Below are 25,315 nucleotides of genomic sequence, written 5' to 3'. Positions count from 1 at the left end.
TTGTTTAGAGGCTTTTGAGCCTCTTGTAGAGAGGCTTCTGAGCCTCTTGAAGGCGGTTTTCGAGCAACCTAAAAGGAGTCTTCCTTGCATCTTAAAAGGACGCTTCCAAGCCTCCTGAAAGAAAAATCTGAGCCTCTTGAAAGGAGGCTTCCGAACCACTTGAGTAGACTTGAGCCTCTTGAAAAGAGGCTTCCGAGCACCACGAAAGCAGCCTTTCGAGCCTCTTGAAAGGAGGCTTCTGTGCCTCTTGACAGAAGGCTTCCGAGCCTCATGGAAGGATCTTGAAAGGAGGTTTCAGAGCCTCTTGACAGGAGGCTTTTGAGCCTCTAGAAAAGGAGGCTTTTGAGCCTCTAGAAAAGGAGGCTTTTAAGCTTCTTGAAATGAGGCTTGAGCTCTTCTGAAAGGAGGCTCTGAGCCTCTTGAAAGGACGCTCTGAGCCTTTTAGAAGGAGGCTTTGAGCCACTTGAAAGGATGCTTTGAGTCTCTTGAAAAGAGGCTTGAGCCTCATGGAAGGAGGCTTTGAGCCTCTTGGAAGTAGGCTTGAGCTTCTTGAAAGGAGGCTTCTGAGCTCTCTTGAATGGAGGCTTCTGAGCCTTTTGAAAGGAGGCTTGAGCTTTCTTGAAAGGAGCTGCTGAGCTCTTGAAAGGAGGCTGCTGAGCTTCTTGAAAGGAGGCTGCTGAGCTCTCTTGAAAGGAGGCTGTTGAGCTCTTGAAAGGAGGCTGCTGAGCTCTCTTGAAAGGGAGGCTGCTGGAGCCTCTTGAAAGGAGGCTGCTGAGCCTTGAAAGGAGGCTGCTGAGCCTCTTGAAAGGAAGCTTGAGCCTCTTGAAAGGAGGCTTGAGTTCTCTTGAAAGGAGGCTTGAGCCTTTCTTGAAAGGAGGCTTGAGCTCTTGAAAGGAGGCTTGAGTTTCTTGAAAGGAGGCTTCTGAGCTCTCTGAAAGGAGGCTTCTGAGCCTCTTGTAATCTTTTGGAAAAATGATCAATACAAGACTATATTTTGATCCATAAAACTTCAAATTTGCGCATTTTTTCATCGTAATAATGATCCATAATTTCAGTAATATGATCCATAATTTTAGTCATATAGATCCATAACTCTGGCCATTTGATCCATAGCTTTTGTTCAAATGATCCATAGTTTTGGTGATATGATCCATAAATTTTGGCAAATGATCCATAGATTTTATAAAATGTGTGGAGCAATTAATATAGTTTCATTGGCCTTCTTTCCAAGCATTATGGATCAAATGGCCAGAGTTATGGATCATATGACTAAAATTATGGATCATATTACTGAAATTATGGATCATCGATCAAAAAATGCGCAAATTTGAAGTTTTATGGATCAAAATATAGTTTTTAAGGATCATTTCCAAAGATTTATGGATCATAAAATTTTTTTTATGGATTCCCCCGAACTATTTTATGGATTTATGGTATCGTTTTATGGAACATTCAGATGTTAGTTACGGATCGTTTTTCATTCTTTTATGGATCGTTTTTGCACATTGAACGGTGCAAAGTAAGGGCTGCCCATACAAACCATGCTGAAGGTGGCTGGGTGCTAATTCCAGTCGCAGTCTATGAAATTTTCGGGTTGAAAAATTGTCTCGTATCATCGTGCTAGCCTCATGATATACGAATATAAAAATAGTATCATGGCTTAGGAACCTCGAAGTTGATAAATGTTCTTCTTCTTTTTCTTATTGACATTACTTCCCCCACTGAGACATTGCTGCCTCGCTGCTTAGTGTTTATTTAGCACTTCCACAGTTATTAACCGCGAGGTTTCTAAGCCAAATTACGATTTTTGCATTCGTATATCATAAGGCTAACTCGAGGATACTTTCATGCCCAGGGAAGTCGAGACAATTTCCAAATCGAAAATTGACTAGACCGGCACCTGGAATCGAACCAATCCACCCTCAGCATAGTCTTGCTTTATAGCCGCGCAGCTTACCGCTAGGCTAAGGAGGTCCCCAACAAAGTTAATAAATGTGGAAGTGTTAAATAAACACTGTGATACGGCATTGTCCCAATGGGGGATGTAATGCCAGTAAGAAAAAGAAGAAGTTAATCTGATGGTCCTTTTGACGAAAGAACTTCTATTCATATTTTTGAACTTATGTACGCAGTGGATCTATGCCCGCACAAAAAAGACCGTCTCTGCATTGGAATGGACAATTTAAATTTTAAATCGTTTTTGAAGACGGGTCACATCCCATGTTCAAAGAAGTTTGAATCATATGCTTATTGAAGCGGATTGGGTGTATACTTGATGATGGGGATATTTCAAAAGACCTGATTGATCTGATAGATACTTTGAGCTGAACTCGAGAACGTTTTGGAGTACTATGAATATCTCGTTTTCGAGGAAATTGGGTTCATATACTGCGCATTTGCTTATTGATCCAGTATATGCCGACGACAATGACATTGAAAAAGCCTTGGTTGATTTGTTAGAAACATGGGCTGAACTCAAAAATATTTTGGAATACCTTGAACATCTCGTATTCAAGAAAATTGGGTTTACATTATGCGGATATCCTTATTGAACCAGATTTGGTATATACCGATTATGAGGATATTACCAAAAACTTGGTTGATCTGGAATATACCGTGAGCTAAACTCGAGAACGTTTTGGAGTACGTTGAACATCTCGAATTCAAGAAAATTCAGTTTATATGGTGCACATATGCTTTTTTAACTGGATTGGGTACATGCCGACGATGAGAACATTCCAAAAGTGCTCAAAATTATCATACAATGCGGTATAGGACTCAAATTGGAACACTTTTCGCCAAACACTTTTCGACCGTCTTTTCTAATGCTTTGCCGTCTCAAGCTGACATCGCAAGAGCAGCGAGAGATGTACCTAACAATGTCATCAGCATGGATGTTTTTACCGTTGAAACTGATATGGTTGTCTCGGCGATAAATAGGATACAAGGTCTTTTTCAGCAGGCCTTTAGTGTTATACCATCAGCGGTTCTGGAAAAAGTGTTCTGATATCTTGGCTATCCCTCTGTGCATGCTTTTCAACTTATCACCCGTCAGCAAAAGTTTCCTACTCAATGGAAGTGCTCTACCATGTTTCCGGTGTACAAGAAAGGAGACAAATGCGACGTGAGAAACTACCGAGGCATTACTTCTCTTGGCGTGGAATCAAAAGTGTTCGAGTCACTGATCTACGAAAAACTGTTTGTCTCATGCGAAAACTACATCAGTTCGTATCAACATGGCTTCTTTCCGGGTCGATCCGTAGAAACGAATCTAGTCAGTTTTACATCATATTGTATGGATAATATGCGCGAAAAGCTCCAAGTCGATACCGTGTATACTGATCTACAAGCAGCATATGATAAAGTGAATCACGACATACTGCTTGCAAAACTTGAAAAAATGGGATGCTCTACAACATTCTGCAACTGGCTTCGATCATATCTAGTGCAACGTCTAGTGACCGTCATCATTGGAGATCACTCATCCCACTGTTTTTCAAACGGCTCCGGAGTCCCCCAAGGAAGCACGCTGGGTTCATTGTTGTTTTGCCTTTCGTGAATGACGTAACTTTATCCTGCAGCGTGGAGGCCTGCTGTTGATGTTTGCAGACGATCTCAAATTATACATCGTTTTTCGAAATCTGGCGGACTGCCAAGAATTGCAGAAGCTCCTGGATTTATTTAAATGTTGGTGTGAGCGTAATATGATGGTCCTGGCTGTTTCAAAGTGTTAAGTAATAAGCTTTCTTCGCACTGCCGAAACCGTGGTTTTTGATTATAGTATCGCAGGTACAACTTTACAACGTGTGGATCATGTTAAAGATTCAGGCGTCGTGTTGGATGACAGCTAACTTTCAGACGCCATTTTCAACTACGATCGACTAAGCGAATCGCCAGCTTGGTTTTATTTTAAAATCTCAAATGAATTCCGCGATCCTTTATGCTACAAAGCCTTATACTGCTCATTGGTACGCTCTCAACTCGAATTTGCTTCGCTGTCTGGAATCCATATCGTTGTTTGACTGCTCGGTTCGAAGCCAGCAACGCAAGTTCGTACGATTTGCTCTGCGCCATCTCCCATGGACGGACCCGCTGAATTTACTTCACCGTATGCTGATCGCCGTAGTTCGCTGGGGCTAGATACCTTGATAAGCGGAGAAACGTGGCGTGCCGTTTTCATCGCCAAACTTCTGTTATCTGAGTACAACGTGCCAGATTTGTTAGCAAAAATTCCATTGTATGCACCCTCACAATCCCTTCGAAGAAAGGCAAAACACCAATTATGCTGCTATTAGTTACTTTGTCGCAATGATCCGCCATTTAAACGAGGTGTCGAACACCTGACTTCAACATCAGTTCATCCGCGTTTCGTCAACGGCTAAACAGATATTTTATCAACTGACCTTTAGTTTTAAGTTTTCATGTAGACGACACAGTCAGATGAAACAAGCAAAATAAATATAAATATAAATATTTCAGATTCATTTGCATGCTCTCAGTAGCGAAATTTTCCCAAGGTTTCGGATATCTGGGTCTTTAGGATATAGTCACACATTATCTCCGATATTTTTCCTGTAAAGCCAACATCCTGATGAATAACTTTGTTGCAGAAATCGAGTACCTAGCTCTTTTCTGTAATTTTACAAAGCGAATCAAATTTATCAAACAAAAAGGATAGGATTTGTTTTCATCGGGAAGCGCTTCCGAAGCGTGAATGCAAACAAATCCTATCCTTTCTTAGCGCGTCCAAGAGAAAGATGATTAAACGTCAGCAAGCCTTGTTGTCAGTAGAGCATTTAAAAAAGTAGCAGATCAAAATTCGAAAACAAGATGCTAGTCGGAATGGACAGACGTCAAAAGCTGCAAAGTATTGCCTGATTTTCTCAAAATTGAAAGCAGTGTTACGATACGAGCCAGCCTTGGGGTGAATGTCTCGCTAATAAAGATATAAAAAAGTGTTACGATCAGGGTTTGCAGAAATCGCTCTCAATAGATAACGAACAACGATAAAAGAAAGGCAAAAACGGTTCCTAACTTCATAACAAGTCATGGATAGGGTCAAATTTATCAAACTTAGTATAGGCCAAGTGCGAAAAAACAGGAATCCTGAATAGGCAGCCCTGCCACAGAGAATTAGTGATCTTCTAGCTTTGTTTTCGCTCATTTTAGTGCTTGGGGATTGCGCAAAGCGGTGTGTAAAACAAGCCACAGAAATGCATCATCAGAAACCAGTTCTCCCGCGTTTGGTGCTTTTAAAGAAATGGTTATGAGGTATAGCCTCACCGAATCAGTTCCTTTAGGTCAGGACAGATTTGCGAACAAAGTCTCTCGCGGTATGCTAAGTATCTATATAATAAAATGAAATGGTCTGTGTTCGTAATCTGCATAACCTCGGAAACGGTTGGATGGACGGTTGTCATTCTCTTCAGCAGATATTTTCGTTATTAGTTTCGACGGATTTATAAGGATATTTTTGCAAAATCACGAGTAGGGTTGAGTAAATCATGAAAAACTAAAATAGAGATTCGTACGGATATTTTGCATCGCACATTTTCGCCTACTATGCAGGACAACGTCTGCCGGGTCGACTCTAGTATCATATGTAGGGTAAAATGCTCAATAGTGAACCCTCTATTAGCGGAATATTGCTCTTCATGTCAAGAGTTGTAGAAATTTCTAACATATTACTTTTGCTTGATATCTAATAACAAGTTCTACATCTCCATTTCACGATACATGCATAAAACACTCAAATACATGACGTTATACGTTGAAATTTACATTTTAATGTCTGACTGAATTCGCCCTGTAGTAGACCCCCTGTGGGTCTATAATAGGAAATTGCTTCCTTATAGTCGTCAATTCATTTGATTTTCATGTTCCGTTTCGGGACGATCTTCCTTTTCCTATTCACCAGAAGAACTGAATCTATCGTCGAAATTCATAAACTGGCGCCTCTTATGAATCTTCCGCTGACCGCTGTTATTCCACTCAATAGTGATTTCTTATACGCAGTTATACCTTCCCTGAGTAATCAAGCGTCGATGGGCGTGTATTCATATCATACTGGCTCTCCTGACCCTCTGACGTCCATGGTTCAGAACCCAGTCTGCCGCACTCTACTTTTTTTCAAATGAAAATCATCATTCATATAGGCAGTTACATATGCTTGAAATCTGCACCGATTCCTTGTGGCAAATTTTCATAAGGCGTTTGATTGAAAATCATACGTCCATTTTTCTCAGTGTTATGGACCCCCCAAAATATTCCTATACACGGTAATACAGGAATACTCATTTTAGGAGTATTTTTTAATCACTCCGAAGAATATTGCCTATACGTCAAATTAGTGTACTTTAGTTATTGGCGTGGAGTATTTTTCACGTTTTTTGTGGTATGCGAAATGAAATTGAGGAATGCGTAAAAGTAGTCCATCAAAAGAAAAGAAAATTTTCATGCACGTGCCACTTCACAGTTGCACCAGTGAGCTGTTGGAATCTTTCATTCTGGATGTTTGTGATACGGGAAGCACGGCGTATAAGACAGGGTTCGTAATGGTAATATTTTTAAGCTTGCATAAAATCAATTATAATGATCATGGGCTGTTGTCCCTTTATAACACAGGGAAATTTGCAAGAATAAAGAAGTTGTTCATTATGAAACCTCCGAACTGTATTCCGGTTGCTTCGGACCAATCTACATGTAGAAGTTCAGGGAGTCGTTCCAGCTGACAAGTGGTGCATTCAGTCAAGGGAGCAGCATAAAGTTATCATCTGCTATAAAGTAACGTTTAAGCCTTCGCTAACTGCCTCCGTCGCGGTTTGCCGCGATATTCTTCAAGCATCATTATACGACGCTGGTATCATTCTGCGACCACTGCGGATCCATCCGCCGGTGGCAATGAAAAGCCGTGAAACATGGCTAATACCGGGACCGAAGCTGCCAAGGCATCCAAAGAAAGCTGAGCGAGGCTTTAAAAGTGCCGGAAGAAGCCAGCAAATGACGAAGCAAACAAGTTCATGGTCCCAGTGAAAATCCCCGGGGTTACTGAGGGAATCGAAGGTATTCTGTAAAATGATTAAAGTATACTAAATGAAGCTATTAATTCTACTGAAATAAAAAAGCTTATGTATTTATTTACTGGTTCAATTTTTTCTTTCGAAATAAACTAGGTTGGAAAAACCTGACTCTTAAAAGCGAACCTGAGATGGAACTACTAGGTGAAAAGCAATACACATCTTTTTACTTTTTGTTCTTGGAGTAAAAATTATACATTTTTTAATTACTTGTTGAAAAGGAGGAAAAGTAATGCGCTATTTTGACGTATGAGAAGTATACTCATAAATGAGTAAACGAAATATACTACTTTTAGGCGTAGTTCCACTTTCTTGTCCAGGATTATGCGTACTTTATAGTTCTAAAAGAGTACATCTCAGTGTTACTGTGTATAATGGATACCTCCGTGTTTATTATTTATAGTATTGTGAAAATAATCTAATTTACTTTCATAGCATCAATGCATGTATGTAATCAAATCATAGGATCAAAGGTCTATTCACCAAATATTATGTACCAACGCGAAACGTTGTTTTTAATGAACCTCACCCCTCGTAAATAAATCTGTAACGTCAAACTTTAGTACTACCCCAATTTCCCTATGCGTATCATGTAACAAAATACATTTTTTTGAAAAAATCTTGTTTTTGGTAGAATTTAAGCCAGCCACGATAACAAATTATTATTTTTGTGTATTTTATGCTATTTTAACGAGTTAAATATTTACTATTTTAAAAATTTAATACTTTTTCATCTTTCACATTGTTACACAGCACCTCTCGAAGGACCCTAATTTCTATATTTTATGTAACAAATCGTAACAAAAATAAAAACAACTCCCTTTCAATTTCTATTGGTGTTACGTAATATTTGAACAGACCCTAAGGTAGGTTCAGCTGATGAAATTTTAGAGCAAAGTGTTTACATTGTGCTGTAATAATGAAAAAATGGCTGGAAGGTCCACTTTGATGATAAGTGAGAGACTTTTTCATTCTCTTCTGGATCCAATTCCTGGTTTCGATAGATCGGGATACCATCAAGAGGGGGATACATTCGTCTACCTTTGACCCTGCTGACGGCGAACTAAAATGTTAGCCGTAAAATATGACGGCGTATCATTTGTGGCAGTCTATGGGGGTCAAAACGCTTAAAATACGGGTGGATCATGCTTAACGGGGACTTGCAAGCGCTTGGAGTTTTCGTGCGACAAGTGTTCGAAGCCATAATTTTTGCTAATTCATATTCGTTTTCTTCTTCTTTTTCGAGGAATTAAAATGCTTTTCAAAACTCAAAACTCAATATTTTCAATGAAATGGGTTTTCGTACAATTTGCATTGAATTTTAAAATTTTAATCATCTATAACAAAGTTGTAAAAAAATAAGAGATCATTCTGAAGAACCAATTTGTTTTTCTAGATATGTCAGGATTGTTGCCGATGATCCGCGCATCGTTTGATATCAGGAGTTTTTATAAAGGGTCAGAACCTGGGCTAATATGGACACTCAAATTATTTCGGTTGAGAAGAGTTTGGTGAAAATGTTCAAACATAATATGTTTGAAACATTTCACCAAATAATATGGATGTCCATAGATAAGCCAGGTTCTGATTTTTTATGAAAACCACGGCATTAGGCGATGCGCGGAATTAGGGCAGGTGACGGTAATTGTGAACGCAAACAATTGTATCAGAAAATTAATTTCAAATTAAAATCAGAAAAATATATAAGAGAGCGTGAGAGTAAATCGTCGATTTTCCCTCTTGGGAAAAAATGTTGCAAAAGGCAGTTTTTTGAAAAAACTAAAGGAAATACTAAATGAACGCTAAATGAAGCATCCACCGGACATATAATGCCTATGTCTTCGCTATTGGATGATGTAGTTTTGAAACAGAATATTTCTAATCCAGCTGGAGACTGCTTTTCTCCTGGATGGGTGGCTTTATTACTGGGGTGGTACGTAAACACGTGGCTGTCTTTTCTCGTCAATGACTAGATGACGGTAATTTGAGCCTTTAATCGTAGATTGTGAGCTGGATACAAATATTTAAAACTATTTTGTCTCCTCCCCTCGGATATTTTTTGCAAGCAAAAAATAATATTTTGAGGGCAACAAATAAAATTGGATTATTTTGAGGATTTGAAAAACATTCTTTAACAAATCTGAGGAGTGTTTCTCATTTTCAAATTTTAATTTTATTTTTATTAACCCCCTCCCTTGACCTTTCGGAGACCAGTAGGACAAAATTTTAATTAGATATTTGTATCTGCCTTACTTACTCTGTTTCATTGTTATATCCATGGTTTGCATAATCTTTGTAAAATGCAGCTCGTTTGCTGTAGATTTTATTAGGTAAAACAGGTACATTGATCTGAAAAAAGAGAAGATGGAAGCATTAATGGAGTTATAGAGTTATGGAGATGGCAGTTTTTAATACAGTTCTGCATAAAAAGCTTACAGAAACTGTATAAAATTTCGACATAGGGAGCATCAATAAATTACGTAACGCTTAGAAGGCGGAGGGGGTTGCCCGAAGTGTGACAATCCATACAAAAAAATGATGCTTCATACTAAAAGTTGGACGTAGGGGGGAGGGGGTTGAAAATGGCCATTTTTTGCGTTACATATTTAATGGATCTTCTCAACAATTGCCAACCATTGTATTGAAATCTAACAGTTTTGTATTATTTCAATACAGTATCTGTATAAGTAGGTTATATTTCTTGTATTTAAACCTCACAGAATTAATAAGAAAATTATTTTGAGCTTTTAGTGGAATGTCTTTACTGTCAAGTGGTGGAATTGAATGGAATTGTACAATCTCGTCTTATGACAAACTTACAGAATTGTATATGCCAAGATTTTATAGAATAATTGTAAGATTTGTTTTTTTGTGGATAGGATATGAATTTCATTACAATATACCCAACCAGTGAGAGCTCGATTTGCTTACAATATTGTAGAACATTTGTAAGAAGTTATAGGAAATGATCCCTTTTATTTTTTAATGGCAGCTCACAACGAGTTTGCATCGCATCGGTGGTGACGAAATCATATCTTCAAGTTCCTGGGATTTAGTGTCATGCCCTGCAAGTCAGCCTTTAAAATAAAACAAGCAACGAACAATCAGCAAGGTAATACGAAGCGAAAAAATCTGCGAAGTCCATCATAGCGCTGCATGAGGTTTGTTAGAAAGGATCAATGGTGCGAACGTTTAGAGGCAATCGTATCATCCAACAGAGCTGTGACGTACTTTATGGATTTTCCCATAATAGACTCTGGTGAGTCTATCCACCCCCTAGCCCTCCCTTATTTACGCCAATGGTGAAAGATTTAGTTCGAAAACGAATCAGGGGTAACTACTTATTTCGGTGGGGCTTGATCCCACAAAACCAGTACGCTAGGACAGGCTGGAGGAGTGCCAGCGGAGTGACGCACGAGAAAATGGATCCTAGGAGTCGAAATGCTAGCGGTACGTACCTGTTCCAGTTTTACGTAAATTGTCAATGTCTCAGGCAGCAAGACTGCGCTGTGCCTGCCGTGTGCAAATGATCGAGAGGGAATTCTGTTGGACAGACAAGACTATGATGGCAGCCAGGCGAAGGAGGAACTTCGCAGATTTGTTGAACGGTGAAAATAAAGCGTGTATTGTTGAGCAGGACGGATAGCGTCGGCGTATTTGGCCGGTTTTAGAACCATCAACGCTGGACGAGGTTGGTAAGGCTCTAAACGAGTTGAAAAACAGCAAAGATGCTGGGAAGGACTAGATTCCGCGTCGAGCTTCCCCAAACACGGAAGCGGAGTAGCTGCACCAACTCAATCCACCACATTATCCAGAAAATATGGGATGATGAAGAACTGCTCGTCGGCTGGTTGGATGGGCTCATATGCTCAATTTATGCGAAAGGGCAACAGACCAAAAAGTGCCAATTATGAGGGATCAATCTTCGGAACTCATGTTAAAATCCTGTCGCACATCCCGTTTAACAGGCTGGAGACCGCTTGAGGAGTCTTTCGTCGCTGGCGAAATACCAGGTGTGTTTCTCGTGAGTGCCGGTCAGTGACGGACCAGATGTTTAGCCTGCGGATGATCTTTGATAAATTACGGGAGTACAAAATTTGCAGACCTACCATCTGTTCATTGATTTCGACGTGCCAGCGCATGATTCAGTAAAAAAAAGAGCTGTGGCAGATATGGTCCGAACATGGTTTTCCAGCGAACATGGTTTGATACGTGCAACGCTGGATGGCTCAAAATTAAGCATTCGGATTGCAGACGAAGTGTCAACATCATTCTTATACGGATTGAAGCAGGGTGATGCACCTTCGAATTTATTGTTCAACATTGCACTCGAAGGCGCTATTAGGCGATCTGGCGTGCAAAGGAACGACACTATCATCACACGGTTGCAAATGCTCCTGGGCATTGCGGACCCCTAGCAGCACACATGTGCCATATTGGTTTCTGCCAGATTCAGTCACAATCAAGTTGCTATGTAATTACTTTGGGTGACTTGAAGAAAGTCGGGACGACATCGACTTCATTGGAACTGGGATCGCAGAGCAGTAGTGGAGGCTTTGGTCTCACTGAAGAGGAGATGGCGAGGATAGGCTAACTCATTATTCTAACAAAACAAAAGTGGCATGGTGGCAGCTAGATATAGAGGAAGACCCAGTGGTGTTGGTGCTGGAGGTGGTGCTTGATGGGAAGGTGTCAGAAGTTGTTGGAAGAATTTGTTTACCTTGAACGCTTTGTAGACATAAAAGCTAACGACGTTTTCTCTGTGAAGTAAAACACGTATTGCTAAGCTGTGAATACAACCTTTTACAGATTACGTAACTAGCTAAGGTCCCGCAACATACGGTGACGGAAACGATTTGTTCTATACAAAACTCTAATTCGTACTAGTGGCCTTTATGGACACAGAAGCATGGATTTAAAGAGGCGGGACTGAGAGCTTTGGGGTTTTCTAGCGAAAAGTGCTGCGTACAATACTCGGAGGAAACTAGAAAATGGTGTGTGTATGTGACGGTGAATCATGAGTTGCAATAAGTATACAAAAGTATGTTATTGTGAATCATATAAAATACGGCAGACTTGAGTGGGCTACTCACTTAGTGCGAATGAAGGAAGGAAATAATAAAGGAAACAATATTCAACAGAGAATCAGATAGGGGCCAAAGGATTCGTGGAAGACCATTGACACGCTGGCTGCACGCGGTGGAATCGGACCCAGGGACCCTGAACGTTCTGGGAAACTGCTGGAGAACATCGCTCAAGACTAAAGCGATTATGGAGCTCTACAATACGCTAGGCATAGGTGTATCGACACTGTAGCCAACCAGGCATCCAAGTAGTTATTAAGGAAAATAAAACAAAAAATAATATAAAATTAGTCAATAGATGAACTGCAAATATTACGGTGAATGCGCCATTTCCTAATAATGATGTTAACGAGTTGAGTAGTGATCATCGAACTCTTTAACAGAAAAAATAGAAAATATGTATCTTTCATTTTGACCATTACGCACTTTACCAGATTACGATAGTGAAGAGACAACCACTGCTGAACACTTCGTTTGTAAGAACATTGCTTTAATAGCAATAGCAATCAAAATGAAATAAGAATAAATTCTATTAAAAATATTGCCTTTTCTTCCTTCTCTCACTCGAAAAAATGTTTACATGTTATTGGACAGCCCCTATTAATTAGAGTGGTGTCTGACTATGATTGTTTAAATTTATAAAGGTTAGTTTTATACTTATCACACTAGAATGGTGGATATTGCGATGATTCACAATGTTGTAGAGATTCCATTGTGTAGATGTCATTTATTTTGTGGATCCTTCGATTGTACACATTTCTTTTGCCTTGCATTTGATCTCCATTGGGGCATGATTTTACGTGGATCTATTTCTGAATCGGTCACAGTGGCAAAATGATTATGATTGCAGGTGTTGCTGATCATAGGCGAAGCTTCAGCCAGTTTTGTTTCGTTGTATGTAGAAAAGTAATTCGAGGTGTTGGCATCTGGTTTCCTTGATGACGCATTTTTTTCGCCTTTTAATCGCTGATTCCAATGCTCTCTGTTTAAACGATTTTGCCTTCGAATCAGCTGTACTGAATATGTTCGGTATGCGTTACGCGGTGAAATGAGAAAAACTGGATTTTTCCCCAAATCTGAATTTATTTGTGTTGCTTCAGATCGATTTACTCATCAGTTCTTCAATCTAAGTCAAATCAAACTTGCAGGGTTACCGGTATTTAAAGTTAAATGAACCAATAACAATTTTAGGGAGGACAAATCTCGTTACTGTACAGATTAGCTAGATAAGAACACTTCTAAAAGCAATCAAGAACGGCACTTTTTCATATGCCCGTGACACACAAAACTCTTTACTTCGTAGTAACCTAAAGAATGACTGAGGGTGCTTTTATGCTCAGCCCTTTTCTGTGGCAGTGCCTTCAGTATCTCTGAGAGCGTAAAGCCGAAGAGAATCGTATCCTCACTGTCGCCGCGTAAACACGCGTATGTTCTCTTTTCACCTCGATTGTTTCAAATCGATGAACGGAATAGCGTGTTTTATTCATTCGCCAGACGAAACATGTTCAAACAAAGCCAGTGTTGTGGAATGGTTTGCAGATAATGGAACAAAATCTCATCGAATCGAATCTGTGACTCACAACGTATCTCACTGCGATAAATATATATATATATATTAAACGCGTATAGAAGTATCTAACTCAAATACTTAAAATTGACGTCATGCTCAGTGTAACTCTGTATTCATTTATGTATGGTTTTGTCTTCATTGGTGTCGCCCTTTTTTTTTCAAAAATTCTTTTTAGTTAAAATTCAGAAAGTTTACAGAATATATAAAGCTTTCAGGTAATCTCCACATCATCCATATCTTCCTTGGTCCGAAAAACTACCAGGTATTCGTTAATACTAACAAAACACAAATTATCAATCACGCTGAGTAAAAAGATAGATCATTAATAGGTTTTCTATGTTCTTAAAGATTCAATCCGAATACCGGAACTGGTCTATATAAAATTGTATAATAAATACAAAATTGTTCTTATCATTCTATGGACTAGGATTTGTCTTTCATAAGGAATTTGCCACATAGAACAAATCAACAAAGTCTTCGAAGTTCTCTGTCCACTGTTCCTCATAAAACCTCAGGATATGGCACCACTGTGGAGTAATCGACCTTCACTCACTCTCAAAGAAATGGTTACTGCCGGGCAATCCACGTGGGTGGGGCTTTTGCACCGCCAAACGTTTTGATGGAGGAGAATGATCAAAATGTGTTTTCGTAGGACAACAACATTGGTTCAATGTAGGCTGTCGACTACGTACGATACGAAGACGGTTATAATAATTGTCTTCTTTTACACGTGTCGCATCAACTCTGGCGGCACCTAACACATCAAATATACTCATCATCGCACTCGTTATTAATCTCAATCCATTGGGTATAAACCACTGCTGAACACTTCGTTTGTAAGAACATTGCTTTAATAGCAATAGCAATCAAATGAAATAAGAATAAATTTATTAAAAATATTGCCTTTTCTTCCTTCTCTACCCGAAAAAATGTTTACATGTTATTGGACAGCCCCTTATTAATTAGAGTGGTGTCTGACTATGATTGTTTAAATTTAGAGAAAATAGTTAGTTTTATACTTACCACACTAGAATAGTGGATATTGCGACGATTCACAATGTTGTAGAGATTCCATTGTGTAGGACAGTCATTTTTCAGGATCCTTCGATTGTACATTTCTTGCCTTGCATTTGATCTCCATTGGGCATGATTTGATGTGATCCATTTCGAATCGGTCACAGTGGCAAAATGATTGTGATTGCAGGTGTTGTTGATCATAGGCGAAGCTCGTAGCCAATTTTGCCTGTTGTATGTGAAAAGTAGCACCGAGGTGTTACATCGGTTTCTCAGATGATGCATTTTTTCGCCTTTTAATCGCTGATTCAAACGCCCTCGTTTGGAACGATTTGCCCTTCGAATCAGCTGTACCGAATATGTCTTGTATGCGTTACGCGGTGAAATGAGAAAAATCGATTTTTCCCCAAATCTGAATTTATTTGTGTTGCTTCAGATCGATTTACTTATCATTTCTTCAATCTAATTCAAATCACACTTGCAGGGTTACCGGCATTTAAAGTTAAATGAACTAATAACAATTTTAGGGAAAAAAGATTAAATCTCGTTACTGTACAGATTAGCTAGATAAGAACACTTCAAAAGCAATCAAGAACGGCACTTTTCACATGCCCAGGACACACAAAACTCCCACTTCGTAGTAACCCAAAGAATGACTGAGGGTGGTTTTATGCTCAGCCCTTTTTCTGTGGCAGTGCCTCAGTATCACGAGAGCGTAGCCGAGAGAATCGTATCCTTACTGTCGCTGCGTAAACACGCGTGTTCTCTTTTCACTCGATTGTTTCAAACTGATGAACGGAAACAGCGTGTTTTATTCATTCGCAGACGAAATATGTTCAAACAGCCAGTGTTGTGGAACGTTTTGCAGATAACGGAATAAAATCTCATCGAATCGAATCTTGTGACTCACAAACGTATCTGATTGCGATAAATATATATATATATATTAAACGCGTATAGAAGTATCTAACTCAAATACTAAAATTATCGTCATGCTTAGTGTAACTGTATTCATTTATGTATGGTTTTGTCTTCATTGCGTTGCCTTTTTTTTAAAAAAAAATCTCTAGTTGGCACCTAGAAAGTTTACAGAATATATAAAGCTTTCAGGTAATCTCCACATCATCCATATCTTCCTTGGTCCGAAAACTACCAGGTATTCGTTAATACTAATAAATGACAAATTATCCATCATTGCTGAGTAAAATTTGATCATAATAGGTTTTCTATGTTCTTAAGATCTAATCCGAATGCGGAATTGGTCTATATAAATTGTATAATAAATACAAAATCGTCTATCATTCTATGGACTAGGATTTGTCTTTCATATAATTTGCCAATAATAGAAATAAATCAGCCAAAGTCTTCGAAGCTCCCTAACTACTGTTCGGCAAAACCCTCAGGAGCATGGCACCACTGTGAGTAATTTAATCTTCTCTCACTCTCTCAAAGAAATTTCATACTGCCGGGCAATCCACGTGGGTGGTGTTTTTGTGCGCTGCCAAACGTTTTGATGGAGGAGAATGATCAAAAAATGCAGCCGTAGGACAACATTGTCCATTGTAGAAGCGACCACGCGATGCGACGCGACGCAACAGTGTAACTTGACAGTTCATTGATAATAATTGTTATTCTTTTCCGTGAGTCACGTCGCGTCGCATCGCACATCGCACTCTGGCGGGCACCTAACACATCAAATATACTCATCGCACTGGACTATCCATAAATAAATTCAACAATTTTTTTCTGCAATCTGAAACCGGTGAAACCATGCGATTTTGCACACTATTGTGGGTATATCAATTTTGCTCATATCTCAGATTGTACTATTGTACTTTCGAGTCATTATAAAATCTGTAATTAATATTTGCTACGTGCATCTATAGAGCAAAATTTACGTTAACAATTCGGTTTGAGTTACAAAATGCTAATCTCAACCTGATTGTTTTTCAGCATATGTACTCTCATAAATAGAACAACTCTTTCATCTTTGAATCATTGGCAGACACAAATTCTTCTAATGACACCTTTTCTTGTTTCCAGGCTTTGTTGTCTACTGTTTGTAAAAAGATTCAAGGTAGCCTAATTAGCCCACTACCTCGGTTAATGATTATTACGATGGATGTCCCCTACATAAAAGAATTGTGGCGCTCGATTCCGACTACCAGTGCCCATGCCTTTGTTGCGCCTCAACTCGTTAAATATTAGTTAATTGTCCCACGAGCCGGCTCACGACCGGAAGGGTAAACGTGTATTTTGGTCCTTTGGCTACAATCAATTCACCAAGTCTATATCACCAATATAATAGCAGAAAAAAAACTTTTTCTTTCTTCTCGTTCATTTCAACACTTGCTGTCAATGCTGAACTCAGAGAAGTTGTTTTTGATAAATTAATGCTTTATGTCTTTCGCGTATACTAAGTATACATTTAGGCTATAGGATCACTCCAAAACCGAACTTTTGATAGAAGGCTCGGTCGGGAAATCCCGATTTGGGAAACGTTTTAGGAACTTCGGCTTTGGCCACACTTGCCGACACTGTCACCGCAGCGGTTTCGATGCACGTGGCTAGCGCTAATCACGAATTCCACAGTTAGTGACTCAATTCTACGGCACTGTCACTTCGAGGCGATTAACTACCGCACTTGGGGTTCGGACGGTCTCTCTCGGTTATCGACCATTCACTCCGGTCAACGTAGTGAGGTTTCCAGCAGGCTTTCACACGGCTTGTGCACACGCGGAACACTTCGAACTTTGGGCTTCCCGGTTACCGACAATTGATACGGTACGTCCAGAGTGTATGTAATTAAGAGTGGCGACATGTGCTGCATTTGACAGGTCTCCTGCTCGTTTGGAACACGATTTTGTATGGGATTGACAGATGAACTTTGTTCCAATTCTGACAGTGTCGCCACTCTTAATTACATACACTCTGGGTACGTCTATATTCAACGAGCACCAAGCACCAAGAGAACTTCTCTTCAGTCCCGTAGTGTAATGCGGAAGCCCGGTACTAAACTTGTTCATTCACCCTTTCCTTACATCTTCGCTTCGCAACTTTGGTTTTTCGTTTTTCCGACGGCGTGAAAATGTAATATTTCCCCCGAGGCTCAATAACAAAAATGTATGCAATATATTTTTTTGTATAAATATAACCGACAAACAAAGTAAACAAAAATAACGATAATTTAGGGAAATAAGGCCGTTACAAATATTTAATTTAAATTATGTCCGACTGGGCTCCGAAAGGTCAAAGGCGGTGGGGGGGGGGGGGATAATAAAAAATAAATAATAAAATGGAAACAATCAATAAAACTCCTCGGATTTGTTAAAGAATGTTTTGAAGATCCTCAAAATCATCCAAAACATTTGTTATTGCCCCCTCAAAATATAATTTTTGTGCAAAAAAATCCGAAGGGGCGGGAGACATAATTGTTTTCAAATATTTGTATCGGCCTAAATAACAAGCAAAACTAAACGACTCCAGTGAGCCAACAAACTCAATTCTACCACCTTGGTAATACCAATAACAATCGGACGGCCTATTCTTCGGCCGGCCATTAAACTTTGATCATGAATGATCGTGAGGTCATTGTATAATACTCGCGAGATTTTATGATTGAAAGGCACTATGGTAGACACGACTTATCCACAGCATGCAATTAACTTCTCTCAGCGCTCTTGAGAGAAGAAATTCACCAGTGGATTGGTGAGTTAGGAGTTAGTGAGTTTTTTTTTTCTCTACTTAATGAACCAATTAATAAACAATATAATAACCAATTAATAAACAATATAATAAACATTCAACAAATAATGAGAGACATTACTCACATGTGAGAGTTTACGGTTTTAGATGCTCAGCTGGCCACACTCCTATATGCTTGCCTTCTTCGTCTTCTAACTCATAGGAACTACTTCCTTGTTTACTAACTACTCGACAGAGTAAATACATGGGGGCGAGCTTCGCGTTATAATATTCTCCCGCGTTGGAGACCTTAAAATTACGATGGTATATTAGTTGTCCGGGCTTGAACTCATCAGGACGAACTCGTTTACGCAGATTGTATCTATTGGCACTAGTCTCGTATGCCTTAAGTAGACTTTTCTTGACTAAATCGTGGATTTCTTCTTTCGTGTCTTCTTTCCGGCGGATCCGTTGGTGGTCCGAACCGGATAGAGAGATCTCCTGGTTGTGGGTTATAAAAAGGGGGTATGTTGACATCCCAGCAGTGTTGATCCGTTTTACAGTAGGTTCGGATTGCTGCATTTATTAACCGATTCAATCGTTCCACCGGATTCCTTTGGCTGTGATGCCTGGCGGTTGTCCAGTGTTTGACTCAAAACGATCCTACAAGGCCTTAAACTCCTTGGAAAGGAATGTGGTGGCATTATCGGTAGGCACTATTTCGGGGATTGAGTTCCGGAGAAACCAACCTTCCCGCAAGGTCTTACATAGACCGGCAGATTCTATCCTACGCATTGGATGTAACTGATACCACTTACTAAACAAGTCTTATATGACTAAGATGTGCATATAACCTGCTTTAATTTTCGGCAGCGGACCCACGTAGTCCATGGCGATGATTTGCCAGGGATGGTCTTGCTACCTTTTGTTTCCCCATGGTGGGTATTACTGGTACATATGCAGACTTGCTTTCCTTGCATGTTTGGCATTTCTGGATCCACTTCCTGGTGTCCGACGCCATATGCGGCCAGTAGTACCGCAGTTTCAACTGGGATAAAGTTTTCTCCACCCCGAGGTGAAAGCTGTTCAAATGCTCCGTTTGGATTATAGTGTTTCGATTTGAGGTTGGTGGAACTAACTTCCACTCAAACCTAACATCAAATGGCTCGTCATCGACGGCGACATACTTCCACAGTTGGTCGTCTTCGAATCTGAAGTCCGAATACTGTTTCTGGGTTTTTTGAACTTTTGTATAAGTTCGTCGAATGAGATCTGAGATTCGGAAGAATTGACAACGCATATGTTACAGGGAAAGGGCATCCGGGACCATATTGTCGGACCCCTTCCGATGCACTATTGTCATGTCTAGATGTTGTAAATCTAGACCCCAGCGGCTGAGTCTCGAAGCGGGACGCCACTTGTTGTTGAGGTTATATTGCAATGCTGACGCGTCAGTGATCAGCGTGAAGTGTGATCCTTCAATGTAGCCGCGGAATTTTCCAATTGCCAGGAGCGCCGCTAAGGCCTCCTACTCGGTGGCAGAGTAGTTCCGTTGAGCCGAATTCAGCCTCTGGGAGAAAAGGCTTATTACTCTCTCAGACCCTTCTTGCACCTGAGTTAAAACGCCAGCTACGGCACGATCACTCGCGTCTGTTTGTACCGCGAACTCTTTTTCGAAGTTCGGGTTTGAAAGAATTTGGCAGTGATCAAACGTTCCTTGATGGTCCGGAAGGCTTCTTCGGCTTCGTTATTCCACTTCACCAGCATCGGTTTTCCGACCAGAAGATCCGAAATTGGAGCAGTGATGGCACTGAAGTCGCCAATAAACCTCCGGTAATAGTTTACCATCCCTAGAAAACGGCGGATATGCCGGATTGTTCTGGGGGCTTCAAAGTCCAGTATGGCCTGAACCTTGGACGTATCTGGCTTTAGACCGTCGCACGAAAGAATGTATCCAAGAAAAGGAGCTTCTGATCGGCAAAACTGCGACTTTTGAAGATTATTCGAAAGATTAGCCTCTTTCAGCCTTCTAGCTACTTCCTCGAGAAGCTTGATGTGCTCTTCGAAGGTTTCACTGGCCGATTCGATTATATTAAGATATACGAATATCTGAGGCTCTAGTGCACCCGCCCCGAGAATCTTATCCATAAGTCTGGAAAGAGTGGCCGGGCTGTTGGTAAGGCCGAACGGTAGACGAGTGTATTGAAATATCCCTCTCCCTTGAATACAAAAAGCTGCCAACTGCTTGGATTCTGGGCTAAGGGGAATTTGGAGGAACACATCTTTGAGATCTATCGTGCTTAAATAACGCATTTTCCCCAGCCGTCCAAGAATTCTTCCTATATGCGCGAGAGGGTAAGCGTCACGCTTTGTTCGGGTGTTTTGCTTACGCGCATCGAGGCATAACCGAATCGACCCGTTCGGTTTTTTGATCGGTACCGCATTCAGAGCCCAATCGGAATTCGACTCCTCAATGATACCGAGAGCAAGCAACCGGTTGATCTCTTCATTCAACGCCTTATGAATGGAAGGAGAATTTGGAAATTGTGTAACGCGAATCGGAGCTGAGCTCTTGAATTCGTCTTTCAGTTCTATAGTGTGTTGGACCAGCGAGGTTACCTTGAGCTGGTCTGACATAGCTTGTTTGAAGAGTTGTTTGACACGGTCAAGACATGGAATAAAAACACATTATCCATTGAAATGTGGATGTCGAATGCATTGAAGAAGTCTATTCCTGCAATGCAATCAACCGGTAAATCTTCAACTATCGTCGTTTCCATCACTCTGGTATTTTCCCCTACTGTGAAAAAGAGATAAACTCGACCTGAAACTTGTAAGGGATCACCAAAAGCGCTGGTAAGGACTAAATTTGAAGGGAATTTTTTTGTATTATTCAACTTCCAAATTGAACAAGTACTATCTGACAATAAGGTTTTCTGGCTGCCACTGTCCAGAAGCGCTTCAACGGACCTACCGAAAATGGAAACATTCATGAAAGGCCTGTCATCTGTCAGTATCGAAAATATAAAAGAGGGGTTCGAGTCAGGTCATGAAGAAGATCGCTGGCGGGCTCATACCCAAGAGCGAATAAAACGTCGTTGATGTCTTTTAAGGTGCTTTCTCTGGGCCGGTCTTCCTCCGGCGCGCAATGTTTTTGCACATACTTTCGTATGCCGTCTTGATATCAATAAACAGATGGTGTGTTGGGACCAGGTATTCACGGCATTTTTGAAGGATTTGCCGTACAGTAAAGATCTGGTCCGTTTTCGAGCGGACATCAACGAAGCCGGGTTGATAACTTCCATGAACTCATTTACTAATGGTGACAGACGACGGAAGATGATCTGGGATATCACTTTGTAGGCGGCATTAAGGATGGTGATCGCACGAAAATTCTCACACTCCAGCTTGTCGCCTTTCTTGTAGATGGGGCATATAACCCCTTCCTTCCACTCCTCCGGTGGCTGTTCAGTTTCCCAGATTCTGGCTATCAGTTTGTGCAGGCAAGCGGCCAGCTTTTCCGGGCCCACCTTGATGAGCTCAGCACCGATGCCATCTGTTGGATGGCATCCTTAACTTAGCTGTCTTTAGCTGTTGGGTGGCATCCTTAACTTACCTCAAGGTGGGGGCTGGTTGGCTTCAATCGTCCGCTGAACTGACGTAGTCATCTCCTCCGCTGCCTTGACTTTCACTGCCTGTAATCTCAGCGCAATTAAAAAGTTCCTCGTAGTGCTGCTTCCACCTTTCGATCGCCACACGCTCGTCCGTCAAGATGTTGCCATCCTTATCCCTGCACATTTCGGCTCGCGGCACAAAGCCTTTGCGGGATGCGTCGAGCTTCTGATAGAACTTGCGTGTTTCTTGAAAACGGCACAGCTGTTCCATCTCCTCGCACTCCGCTTCTTCCAGGTGGCGAAACGCCTGAAACTTCTCCTTAAAAAGGCGGGTCTGCTGTCTTCGCTTCCATCTACAACGTTCGACGTTCTGCTTCCATCTACAACGACGACGCTGCGTCCTTATCCGCCAGAATCTGTCTGCACTTTTCGTCGAACCAATCGTTCCATCGACTTGGTCCCACATACCCGACGTTGTTCTTCGCTGCGTCGCTAATGGCTGATTTAACTGTCCTCAAGAGAGGCCCCATCGAGCTCACCCTCTTCTAGTTCCGGTTGCTTCAGTCGCTCTAGGTCGTACCGCGGCGGTCGTCAGTACCGAACATTGTTGATAACGGATAGTTTTGGGCACAGTTAAACCGTTAAACCATCACCAGATAGTGGTCAGAGTCGATATTGACGCCAAGATATGTCTTGTCGATTTGTGATTCTGTCTGCAGTTTATACAAGAATCCCCTTGATAATAGGCCTTGAGGAACTTAAGAGCTACTAGCTCTATTCAATCGTTTATGCTAATTGTGATCCAAAGAACTTAATTAGATGAGCTTTCAACACTTTTTGCCATTTCAATTTATCCAAGAATTACCTGTAGTTTAAGCCTTAAGGTTTACACGTGTTCCCTAACGGCTGTTATCATTTTTTAACATGAATAATGCGCTTTGATAGAACCATATTGTATATGCCATCAAAAGTTATTTTATTCCAAGGCTTCCGAGAATTTCATTAAAAGTACGTTCTAATGTGATCTAAATGTGATCCATATAACGAAGTGGATAAGCCTTACACTAAAAATTAAATCCTATTTGATTCAAATGATTACTAAGAGCATGTTCATTTTCAAAAATAGACAATAAATCTTTCGTTTTGGCCTGCACTCCAACACATGAATTTCTTGGACGGTTTGGAATGGACCATGTACTCAATTCAGAATCCATTTGGTTCAAATGATCACTAAGAGCATGTTTCCATTTCAAGAGGCGGTAATGCGCGTATAATAGACCTTAAGATCTATACTCTTGGGTTACCTGGAATGGAACACATGTTGAAGGCATGCCTAATTTGATTCATGAATCGCTAGGAATACTAATGTTTGGACTGCTGAGAGCATGCACCATATCAAAAAAGCCGCGTGGAGTTCTGAAAGCCTAAACTTCAGGAAATTCTTGGAACAAAACAAAAACCTGGAACATGTAGCGATAACATATCCAATTTGGGTCTTTGATTTGTTTAAATGATGTTTCATTTTTAAAAGATCAATAAATTAAGTGAAAAACAAATAATCTAAGCAGAAAAATCTTTTTTGCATTTCCTGATCAGAATACCTGGTTTACAGTTGGCGTACTGCTACGGCCTACTTTTCCATACCAATAAAATGGGTGCTTTCATGGACATTATGCAACTCAAATGGGTTGCATTGTTGCTTAAAATCCATTATAGCACTAATTTGGGTGCTATAATGGAAAGTCAGTATTAGAACAATAGTTACATGACCATATTGAGCTCAATTAGCTTGGGTGAGTGTTCAAATAGCATATTCTCTGTGTCATGTATGTGGAATTGAAAATTGTAACATCTCTAATTACCGTCCTTTGCGCTCACTCTCTTTCAATCGAATTCTGATCTCCCTACCATGAACTAGAAATTTGTTGAACTCTCAGTACTCAGGTGGAAGCGCAAAGGACCGGTCCTATTGCTATCGCGTTATTTCAATATATAGTGAATATTATACCGATTTTTGATTTCCGAAACCGAAAGATCTTTCCCCGGTATTATCGTTGAGAAACAACACTTTCGACAATAATTGGGGGCTCGTCCGGGAAACGGAATACTTGAAAGTGCGATAGATCCTAGAATATCCATAGCGTGTAGACAGTGCTGGATTTGTCTAGTTATCTCCTAGTGGAAGAAGCCTGAATAGTAGTTGTATAGGATACACTCTATTGTTCACCGGTTTGATCGTTGAAGATCAAGGTCAACTCTAACAATAGTACCGATATTGAGTAATCGAGAAAAACAAATTCCCGGATCAAAACAGAACAGCAAAAGTGCCAGTAGTGGATACAATAGATATTGTTCCTGGTCTCATCGTTTAGGATCGAGACCGGCACAGACAATAGAATAATTTTGCGGAATCTAGGAAACAAATTTCCAGATCAAAACAAAACTGCGACAGTGTTGAAGAGTGGACATAGTCCACTATAAAAGTGTATTAGTGAAGCCATGGATAACAGACGATCTATACCACCTTTCGTTCCTCCTCCGTTCACGAACAGCACTATTCCTATACTGAACAACCCCAACGATAATACCTTTGCTATGCTGATTGACCAATTGAACTTCTCAAATATTACTGCTATGAATCTGAGTCAACAGCTAAACGATATGCATTCTGAAATGCAGTCGTTGAGACAAGAGAATATTCGACTGAACGGGATTATCGAAAATATGAATGGGCTTTCAAGGGTTCAGCCATCGTGTAGTACTCCGCAAAGTGATGGGAACCGCGACGGAAATGACATACATGGCAACGCGATGGGAAATGGAATCGAAACACTGGGTCAATCAACGATGACAACGTTGAAGGGCATGGTGGTATTGGCAACAGTGGCGGTAGTGGAGTTGCCGGTGGAATCAATGATTGTAACAGGGGGAGTGGCCACGATACCGTAGGCCGATGTGACGGAAATTTTGAAGAAGATAGGCAAGAGGTGGGATATAAAGTTCTCGAACAACGTTGGAATATCACTGAAGTAGAGGCGGAATTCACCGAATTCAATGGAACTTATCTGTACCCAGTGAGCAAGTGGATCGCCGATTTTGAAGAAGTTGCCGATTCTATTGGGCTGTCTGATCTTCGAAGATTTGTGTTGGCAAAGAAGAAGTTAGTGGGCTTAGCAAGACTTTCACTAAACACTATGAGTTGTGTTACTACTTGGAATGCTTTGAAAGTATTTTTGCGTAATGAATTCGAGTTCAAGGAAAACAGTGCTGTCG

General features: G+C 40.5%; 1 protein-coding gene across 3 annotated transcripts in view; it reads right to left on the bottom strand.

Moving 5' to 3' along the window:
• Positions 1 to 15,406, bottom strand: part of LOC134215348 (glutaminase kidney isoform, mitochondrial) — a 43,535-nt gene extending 28,129 nt beyond the window's left edge. For 2 of the 3 annotated variants that reach the window (XM_062694558.1, XM_062694559.1), the window contains exons 1-2: positions 14,754 to 15,406; positions 9,334 to 9,425 (exon numbers count right to left, since the gene is read on the bottom strand). In XM_062694558.1, the coding sequence (XP_062550542.1) occupies positions 9,334 to 9,425; positions 14,754 to 15,029 (368 nt within the window). In that variant the 5' untranslated portion in view covers positions 15,030 to 15,406. The remainder of the gene's footprint in view (positions 1 to 9,333; positions 9,426 to 14,753) is intronic. The other variant, XM_062694560.1, reaches the window with a different exon arrangement.
• Positions 15,407 to 25,315: the final 9,909 nt, after the last annotated feature.

This window comes from Armigeres subalbatus, chromosome 2 (assembly GCF_024139115.2).
Source record: "Armigeres subalbatus isolate Guangzhou_Male chromosome 2, GZ_Asu_2, whole genome shotgun sequence".
NCBI classification, from domain to species: Eukaryota; Metazoa; Arthropoda; class Insecta; order Diptera; family Culicidae; genus Armigeres; species Armigeres subalbatus.
The sequence above is the reverse complement of the archived record's forward strand: the minus strand, read 5'-3'. Positions and strand labels throughout refer to the sequence as shown.